Source organism: Sorghum bicolor, chromosome 9 (assembly GCF_000003195.3).
Source record: "Sorghum bicolor cultivar BTx623 chromosome 9, Sorghum_bicolor_NCBIv3, whole genome shotgun sequence".
Taxonomy (NCBI): Eukaryota; Viridiplantae; Streptophyta; class Magnoliopsida; order Poales; family Poaceae; genus Sorghum; species Sorghum bicolor.
The window spans coordinates 43,763,875-43,774,467 of NC_012878.2; the positions used below are offsets into that span (position 1 = coordinate 43,763,875).

Consider the following 10,593-nt stretch of genomic DNA (forward strand, 5'->3'; position numbering starts at 1 on the left):
TGCAACCGAACATCAGAGCGGCAAACGGGCATGGTCCTGACGACCAGGCGTGACCCCGAAGCCGACGGGACGGGGAACCTCGAGAAAGCGACCCTCCCTAAGTATATTCCTTTGCTCGTGGTGCCTCTTCTCCGCCCACACAACGCCAAAGCCCAAATGGTGGGATCGCAGTCGCAGCAGCAGGCACCGCACCCGGCAGCCCCTCTTCTCCGGCGCAAGACCTGTGATGCCGTGACGCGGAGTGCGTTGCAAGCCGGCTGCGCGACGTGACTGCATGCGTGCGGCGTCCCGTCGCCATCCTGCCGGGACGTGGCATCCGGCCGCGATGGCGACCGCGGGCGCGCTCCATAGGGTTGCGTGCGGTGTCCTAGTCACCACCACGTACGGAGTACGAGGCTGCCGTGGTCCTATGTGACCGTGCCGTGCGTGCGTGCCGGATTGCCCGATTGGCAGGCGCCGGCCAAGGCAAACATGCCAATATTTGGGTGCCCAACACCTGCCGCATCTGCATATGCGGTGGGGGAGGAGGTGCGACCGAAAGATGTGGACATGGCAGGTGGCACCGGCGCCACCAAAGATCACAGATTCACAGTCCTGGGGGCTTTTGAGTTCTCCTTCTTTAGATGCAAAATTTTTTTGAATTTTGACACTGTAGTATTTTCGTTTTTATTTGACAAATATTGTCTAATTATGGAGTAACTAGGCTTAAAAGATTTGTCTCGTGATTTACATGTAAACTGTGCAATTAGTTATTCTTTTTATTTATATTTAATACTTCATGTATGTGCCGTAAGATTCGATGTAACGGAGAATCTTGTAAAGTTTTGGGATTTTGGCTGTATCTAAACAAGGCCTCATACAACCAAATTAGGAATTAGGAATATGCCTTGCAGGCTTCAGCCTCTCAATCTTCTGCTACCCAAGTTGTCTTCTAGTCCTAGACGTAGAACAGACATAACCAGCGAACACGACGTGTCACCATTCTGAGATAGTATACTATTAGTAGTACCAAGGAAGGCATCACGCCTTACGTGGGAAGCTAGAGTTCAGTTGACCTGCAACTACTGGTACAGTATCTCATTCAGATCGTAACGATCCTTCGATATCTTGTATATATTTTATGTATTCAGAGCAATCACAGGAAGTGAAACGTACCGAGCCATTCTTCAGCTAAACAATGAATAAATTCAATGAAGGGCTGCTAACGAGTCCCATTCTTTTTAGACGCTGTGACCACATGTGGACTCACGAAGGGCTGCGCTAACGAATCACATGATGTGGTACTAAAGTATTAGCAAGCAGCTTGCATTGTAGGTAATCATGCGGATGTGGTGCACTGAAAATACCAGTGTTGGCGTATATATATATTTTCGAATATAACCTAATAACTGAGAACGATTCTCACAGGATCATGTGAATTCCGCATTCACCTACACAAGTTCGTTCCAAATTCTTGGGAACAATTCGCAGGTTCAAAGTACATTTGGTACTGCAATAATAATGACATGAAATGAAACTTTCATTTGACATGCAAGTTCTCTGTGCAACATACAGTATATGAAAGCGAAATTCTAGCGTACACGAGTCTTGCATGAGGCAAGAAGAGTAGGCAGGCAGAGCGTGGCAAGCTCCCCTCCCGCGCGCGTACCGACCGGCATCGATCACCGGCGGCCGGCCCGGCCCCGTCGTCATCAGTTGAGACTTCAGACCGCCGCGGGCAGCCGCGCGGCGGCGAGCACCGGCACCGGCCCGGCCTCGCCGCCGCGCGCGAGGATGGACCTGTAGATCTCGACGAGCGCCTTCTCGTCGTAGTCCCTGGTGAGCGGGCGCGGCCGGTTGAACGGGTCGGCGGCCGCGGTGCAGTACGGCCCCGTGGAGGCGCCGTAGCCGACCACGGCGGCGGAGGACGCGAGGCGGAGCATGGCGTTCACGTAGGCGTCGCGGAGCCGCGCCAGCAGCCGGAGCGGCGAGAGCGCGCGCAGGAGGCGCCGGCCCAGGACGCCCGCGCGCCGGCGGCGAACGCGCCACCCGCGGCGACGGTGCCGCTGCGGCTGAGGCTGCGCCTCGCCCTCGCCCTCGCCGCCGCCACCGAGCTCCGCGGTCGGGAGGCGCGGGCGGGGCTGCGCCGCGGCCGCGTCGAGCCGGTCGTAGCCGCGCCGCTTCCAGTAGCCCTTGATGCCGCCCTTGTAGGTGGCGACCTTGCCACCGCCGACGACGACTCTTGGCATGATGGCCGGTCGGTCGCAGGGTGGTTCTTGGTTCCTTGGTGGAGAGGTTGGACTGGCCTGGTGGCGTGCTGCTCTGGTGGCCGACCGCGCGAGTTGTGGATGTGCTGCGGAAATGGTGGGGAGGGGAGGGGAGGGGGGTCACTCACATGTGCAACGACCAACGGGGGTGAGGAGAGGGGGCTAGCGGCTGCCGCACTTTATAGCAATCTACTACCGCCGTACAGTAGTAGACAAACACAATTAATTTGTTTCTTAAAAAGTAACAAATTAAGTCAAAGTATAGGTACAATGGGAAGCTGTATGCTTCTCAAAAAGATACGCAATGGCTGTGCTTCTCTTTATTACTATTATATTATAGATATTGTTACTCTTTTCTATAAAATTAGTCAAACTTTAAAAAGTTTGACTGACACGGATCCTAGAAATTGATTCTTTCAGGGACGGAGGGAGTACCTACAAAACACAATGCCAACACACAAAAAAAAATTGCACTTGCACGGATTAAATCATCAGTCGTCACGTGTTATATTGCACAAATGCTCACATGATATATATATTAATTGAATTGAGTTGTTGCAATCTCGATCGTCTTTGATTCTTAGACGAATCCCTGATCTCGCTGCACGTTGAATGGCTCAATGATGTTAGCAATGGAATTTTAAATTAGATAGGATTTTCTACCAGAAAAAAAGGAAGAGGAAGGATCGGAGATTGAAGCTCAGCTGGGTGACCGGCAGTCGGGATCTTGGCGTGGTCGCACGCACACAACTAGCAACCAGGCAGCAGCGAATCTCGTCTACTGGACCTCCAGGATATGCCACCCTGTGTCCCCCCTGGCTCCGCCACTGCAATTAAAATTAAATAATTATTATGTTACTTTTATTTACTCTTTTCATCTCAAATTATATGTGATTCTAAGGATCTAAGAGAGTCAAATTATCTCAAGTTTAACTAAAATTATAGAGAAATTTATAATAAATTATGATATGAAATGGATATACTATAAAATATAAAGAATCAAACAGTACTTAGTTGTCATCATAAATATTATTATCTTATTATATAAATTTAGTTAAACTTGAGATGATTTGATTCTTTAAGATTTTTAAAATGATTTATAATTTAAGTTGGAGGGTTTAGTGTTTAAGTTGTCTACACACCATACTACACAAAAGCATTACTAGGCTTTAATTTACCAATTCTCTGGGTCTTTTGGCAATTATTACTTTTTGTACCATTTCTGACAGATAGTTCAAGTTTACCGATGTGCTATAATGGAACTTTATTGGCGTGAGGAAAGGGCACTTGATTCGCCACAGCCCTACCTAATTCATGCAGCTCCAAAGTTGTGCAAAGAGTGTGTGCATGATGAGCTTCTTCCTTCTTTAATTAGTGTACGGTTACGTGGATGGATCAGGGTTGGTACTCAAATGATTAACGTTTGTGTCGAAGGTGTCAATAAGGGGTACTCCAACCAATGCTCATAACGAGAGGACCCGTACACAAATCGAGGCCCCTGACTCGACGCCCCCGCTCGCACGCGCGACTACCAAAGCACGATGCCAACCATAGCCTCAAACACGGAAAAGGGGTCGTGCGAATCAACAGAGGCTCGACTGGACAGCGACCGTCGAATACGGAAGTGGCTCGTACGAATCGACAGGCCTCGAGCGCAAGGACACCGTCCGCCGCCTAACGCGGGTACGGGAACCAGGGCCTTTAATGCGTCTGCCGTGTTCTCACCTAACCCGACAGTCACGGGAAACGTGATAGGGAGCGAGCACCCATCCAATCCCCCTTTTTCGTAGCCTTATCCCCTCAGATGAGCCAGAGTACGGCCAAGCACAGTGAGACAGTCGTGACGTCACATCACGCCCCCCTCGAGGCATCCAAAGTCAGCGCATCGATCAGCAAGGCCATGCGCGGTACCGGATCCTCGAGCGAATACGTTCCTTCCCAGAGAAGAGTCGGGCGGTGAAAGATAGCACCTCAACCACTCCGGACGTGACTACTGCCACGACGTACAGGCGTGCCCACGGTTAAGCCAATCCAAGGCGACGCACAGGAGCCGAATTCAGAAGCATGCGCAATCATCACTAAAGTACCAAATAACAAGACAGCTCGAGGCCACGCCAGTACGGAGGCCTCGGGTAGGTCAGCGCACCACGCCCCTATCGACCCCTATTTTATTATCTACGCCATGTAACCTAGGTCTCCCCTTGGAACTATAAAAGGGGGGCATAGGAAAGGGTAAGGGGGGGACACAGGTATAAGAATAACCATACATCGCCTCCATCTCGGACTTAGAATTCACTATGATACCCACTTGTATTCGCCCCTGTACAAGCACTTAGGTGCAAGATAACATAAACTCCCCCCCGCTGGATGTAGGGCCTTCTCTTGCCCGAACCAGGATAAATCTCTGTGCCTTTCTTGCATCACCATCTGGGAGAGGGAACACGCACACAAGTTTACTCGTTGGTGTGACCCCCCGGGGGTAAAACACCGACAGTTGGCGCGCCAGGTAGGGGTCCTGCGTGTTTTTCACCGACTCCCCATCTCATTCCAGATGGCCACTCTCGTTTCGCCGATCCCGCGCTCCACGGTGATTTGGTTCGGGAGCCTCGAGTTCATGTCCACCGGTACCAGCTACGACATGATCCTGCTCTCGGTCAAAGGACCGGGAGGAACTCGCGTTGCACCAGCACGGTCGAAGGCCCTGAGACGGCCTCGCCACCACGCCTCCCCGCCCAAGAAGAGGCGTGGACAACACTGCCACCACCCCTCTGCTGCGTCGCTGTCATCGACCCGCGCCAAGCGAGCGGTGGCGCAGCAGCCGGCAGCCCCGCGCGCCGAGGCTACGGATACGACGGCCCGGCGTCGAGACGGCCCCGCAACGACATTGGGAGATAACACAACTCGCGTGCTCTCACCCTCGACGACACTGCTACCGCACGGGTTGTTCACCTCTAGGGGAATACACCCGTTCGGTCTGGACAATGCCGCGGCGTCACTGGCCAGGACGATATGCCCAGATGCCCAAGCGTATGTGGAAAGACCAATGGTCCTCCCAAGCGGTATCGAGGCACAACAGAAAGTAGCTAAGCAGCTGGATTTTTCCCGGGTGCGGAGCCTCCGACGTCTAGGACCCGCGCGGTATACCATCACCTCGCTCAGACAGCGGATGGTGGAGGAGGGGCGTGGGTGTTTCTACGCCGCAGAACCAGACCCCGACTCCGAATCCGACAGCTATGACCCTACGAGGGAGTGCTACAACATCGACGGGGAAGTGGCGACCACCGATGAAACACAAGATGCCGTTGCCGGTGGCTGAGCCCCCGTAGCGAGAGAAGATCCTAGGACACCTAGGAACGGCGGGCGGGTCGACCCTCCAGCGCAAAACGACAAAGCTGCACAGCTCGCACAATTACGGGAGCTCAAAGCCAAGCTCGACGAGGACCGCGAGCACCTCGCTCAGCTCGAGCAGGCCCTCGAGCGAGACCAACCGCAGTCGCACGCCGAAGGCACGCGCGGTTGCGCTCGAGAGGTGTATCGTCAAATCGTCGGGGACGAGGAGCCAGAGCCACCCGTCAGCCGTTTCCCGCGAGCGGGCCAGAATGTCGTGGCAGCAACCATGCTATTGCGTAACATGCCTGAACCTTCCAACTCCCAGGCGCGGCGCATTTGAGACGAGGTGCAGACCCTGCTCCAAGTGGTGGCGGCCCAACAAGCCGAAAGCTCGGCTTCTCGGCGTCGAGGGGCAGCCACGGAAAAACATGTCGAGCCAGCCCGAGATGAGAGGGAGGTGTCGGTCCATCAAGGACCACCCCCTCGAGGAAGAAAAACTGTGCCCGTCCAAGAGCGCCTCGTCGATAATCAACAACGACACGACGCTCGACGTGACATCAATGAGTATCGCCGCCGCTGGCATGGGGATGCAGAGGAGCGCGGCTACAGCGCCCACTGCGGTGGACGATACGATGTTGACACTTGCTAACATCACTTGAATACTAGGTTGTCATCTCCAGCATGGCACTAGAGTGTACTATGGTATTTATACGCACACAGATAATCCGCAAGCGCACGGATACCGTTGAAGCTTTTACCCGGTTAAAGGTTTTATCGTATCCACAGGGAAATAGGAGAACCAACTACACTCTAACTTAACCAGGATAGATAGATAAGTGTAAATAGGAAAGATGGTAGAATTGAATAAGAACAATATTAAAGGTAAGATAACAGTGAGTGATAATATGGAAATAGAGAGTAGAGCAATTCTAGTATATGGGCGATGGTAGCAGAATAGAGAGGATAACTATGGTTTTTCTACTTCAAAGGGGTATGTCTATGTCTGGGACGAACCACATGATAAGAGTACACCACAAAGGATGCTTATCCTTTGGCCGATAAACCCTACCCGTCCTGCTAACGAGAGGTGGACTACAGAGGACCAACATAACTGTCACCTACGCGGCCTACCACACGATCCAGCTAGACAGGGGATATCCACAAGTAATCTAGATCTAAGCACCTCGCTTACACCTATACTACAACTCTCACCTATAGCGTCCTATAGATTAGAATACTCAAAAGAGTTGTGAACCAGAACATACATAATTAGTAATTGCATAATGAATTAGAAGTAGATTACCAGAGTCATTCCATGACCAAGCTTGATTAGAGCTTGATCATGACGAAGTATAACCGGAGGAAGAACCGACAGGCCGGCCTCTCCTCTAATCCTCCTTCGCTCTCCATCTTGCTACTATCTAGATCTACTCTAGTTTAGAGAAGAGAGGAGAGCTCTCATCTCTAAACCCTAGCTTTTGCTCTGTCTATGAATAATGAATAATGATCAAGGGGTGCCTCCTCCAGGGGCCAGGGGGTCTGGTTATATAGTCCCCTCAAGTGAACCTGGGCTGTCGGATCAAACCGACATTGATTGAACGATTATTCTTGATCCTTTAGGTCAGTGGAGATCTCTCGAGAGAAAGAGTCTTGATTGGGCTCCAAGTCAGGGCGGGCGCCCAGGGCAGGAGGGCGGGCGCCCTGCCTCTGGCCCCGTTCGGCCTCCGCTTCCTTCCCGTGGCTTCTGGAGTCTTCTAGATGTAAGATAATTGCGCGGCACGTTAATATCTCTATGTAATCCTGACGTGTGAGCCTTTCTTCCATATTTCGTGGTAACCCCCTGCAGAAATAGACAAACACCAAAACTCATGGAATTCTGTCAGATAGAACCCTAAGTCTAGGTGTTGGTTTCATTTGGATCCTTTTCTTTGTTTATTTGATAATTAAATTTGATACTTAAGGACTATCAACAAACTCCCCCAAGCTTACCTCTTGCTCGTCCCTGAGCAAGGATAGACTCAGCAATGGATCAGAAGTTGTTGCAATATCTTAAAAATTTGACGGTACACATGCTTTTAAATAAGATCTCATCTCTGAGTTAGAGTAAACTGTTAAGAACTAAAACTTACTTACTTTACCTTTCACCATCGGACTTGTAACCGTCACTTCTGTCTTGAGTAGTTAAAAGATAGAACAGTCTAGCCAAGTGCCATGTCTCTTATTCTTGATCAGCTATAGCTCTGGAGTTTTTGCAGATTTTTAAATAAAACTCAGAGATTCCTTGTATGACTCTCTAAATCTCTCTTTTGTGGTATTTCTGGATCCTTACCAAGACAGTGATGGTATATGCCTTCTCTTAAGATATGTGGTATTTGTGGTATAAGGCATAGTGACATTGCCTTCTCTCTCACCCTACTCTAATAAGGCTCTAATATCTGGAGCTCATAGGTGGGAGATAAAGTATACATACTTACAAGACATTTATTGTATAGTCAAACCATGGATCCAAAGAAACAAATCAATAAGCCAAATCAAGATGTGCATGTGTGGCGAATGAATGGTGTATGATGATGATGGTGATAACAATGGTGAAAGTCTAATTCTACTTTTGCTCTTTTGAGGGGATACATACCTTCCTTGCTTTTTGAAACTTTATGAGGAGAATGAGATGCTCTTCTTTTTCTTTCCTCTCAGGTGGGTATCTTGTACCCCTAATTCTACTGTCGGACACTTGTCCATTTTTACCTCTCGTCTCACTTTTTCTTTCTTTCGAGGTTCCGGGCACTTGCCCCTTTTTATTTCCTTGTTTATTATTTTTTTTCTTTTTTTTTCTTTTTTTTCAGAGCACTCATCTCTTGAGATAATATAGCAAGTGGTAGTAGCAAGATAACTTGAGCATTTATTTCACAAGGGAAAACCGAAATATTTTTGGCTATTCTCTCCCGGATTAGGAGTAGAATATTTTTGGGTGGTTCTGGAGATGGACATGGATGGATATATGTGGATGGTACTTCCGGAGTAGAAGTAGCATATATGAGTGAACGTGCAAGTGAATCTTGATTTAACCACATGACAAGCTCCTAAGGGTCTACACAGCTTGACCACACTCAATGCTCATAAGCAGTAAATAATAAATGTGTGGCTCAAAGTCTAGCAAGCATGTATATATGGCTGTGGTAGGAATTTAAACTCTCATCATACAGGAACTCATCATGCAATATTTTAAAGATTTTTCAAAGATAAAATTCTCCAGAATTCTAGCATCTCTAGGAACAGATAAACAGCAGCTCAACCTTCCCATATCATATCCGTTAACAACTTAGATTTCGGATCAAGTTTTCATCCCACAAGTTTAGATCTAGAGGAAGCTTTAAATTATAACAGTTATGTCTAAACTTGAGAGAGAACTTCAAATTTGCAAATTAGGCAGAGCAACTATTCATCATATCCATGCTAGAGTTTTATTATTAAGATTCAGATTAGCATAGCCACTTTATTTATTTATTAAACACACTAAGCAAAAGATATATATATAAGCACGAAATCTTTATTTGGTTTTTCATAGTTTATGTATTTTAATATTCTAATATAATATAAGTATAAAGATAGGTAGAAATACTTAGCGAGATAAATGGGGGTGCTCTCCCCCAAGCTGAATTTTGACGTAATTTCTCTTGATGTAGCTAGCAGGTGGCAGAGGTGTATTTGAAAGTCAGCAGCATTCTGACAGCGATTAGAATATCCTCCGTCTGCTAGTCTTCTTGATTTTTAAATTCTATGGAGCTCAAATAGACAACAAAGCTTGTGGAACTAATTAAGTGTTAGCATAAATATCTAGCCTTCATCATGTTGAGCTTCCTTAATAAATATTACTCCCTTTTTTTATATTTTTATTTTATAAAGCAGAAAAGAAATATTTATTTTATTTTTATGCCACCACAGTGAAGGTACTTATGGGTTTTATGCCACTCGTATACTCACATGGGGCTTAGTATTTTTTAACATTTTTATTTTCTTTTCAAGATAGCATGATTAACTAATAATCTATTTAAGGAAAGTAAATAATTAAAGGGAAAAGGGAATGCAGAAAGGATAGATATGGATAACTACCGATCTTACCTTTCGGCGATGGTTCAATGTTTTAAGTCTTCTTAACAAGACTTCTCACCGTGTTCATTCTTTAGGTGCGTCATTTGATTCAGGCACCTCTTCGTTTGCCTAGCAGTTCGAAGTGCGGCGTTGGCAGTATCCTGCTCAGTGTGTTTGTGCTCGTAGATCCAGGTCCTTTACTTGGTAGAGTCTGAGAGTTATAAAACTCCTCTGTGTTTTGCTCGAAGCGTACCTGCTCATAGAGGCAAGGCAGAGATCAAGTGCATGGGTCCTGTTGGTGGAAAACACCAACAGAACCTAAAGTGTATTTGTTCTTCTCTAACCTTAAGCATGGTGAGCAAGACAAAGTTGATGAATGATAAGTTCATGAGTGTAGCATTTAAAACATTTGTCAGATCAGATCGCTCAACCTTATGGAAAGATAATCTATCTATGTATATGTCTTTTTCTTTATATCTCTCAATGATTGAATGTGTAACATTTTAGCTCATATGATTATGAGTGTGGGATCATGGAGGTAGTACTAAGAACAAGGATTAAAGGACTAAACATGTTGAATCAGTTGGGTTGGTTAATCTAGAGTTGTAAATCATACATGTTTGTCTCTTTTATTTATATGAACGCTAGAACCAAGAAGAAGCTTATAAAAGTGATAGTCAAGTACCTTAAGATGTTACCTTGCTTGAAGAGTGATGGTACAGTATCACCTTGTGGAAGCTTTCCTTTCTTAGCGGTTGTGCATCGTGTTTGTGGCACCCTCCATGGATCATCTCTCTATGATGAATGAGCTATGTCCTTCTTGTGCAAATTGTTAAACTTTATGTGTCACTCTCTTCGTCTCTGATGTGAGTTTATCTCAGGACTTCCCAAATCGATATTGAAAGTTTTTCTGCAGGGGTTATTCCGA

At 47.4% G+C, this 10,593-nt stretch overlaps 1 protein-coding gene across 1 annotated transcript; it reads right to left on the reverse strand.

The window, feature by feature from the left end:
* On the reverse strand, positions 1,333 to 2,412 carry LOC8084722. The gene has a single exon (XM_002440905.2). It carries the CDS (start codon positions 2,226 to 2,228, stop codon positions 1,704 to 1,706), a length of 525 nt encoding a protein of 174 aa, XP_002440950.1. The 5' UTR covers positions 2,229 to 2,412; the 3' UTR covers positions 1,333 to 1,703.

Bases quoted from the DNA above. Each gene is read 5' to 3' on its own strand.
- LOC8084722 (XM_002440905.2), bottom strand. From the start codon at position 2,228: ATGCCAAGAGTCGTCGTCGGCGGTGGCAAGGTCGCCACCTACAAGGGC.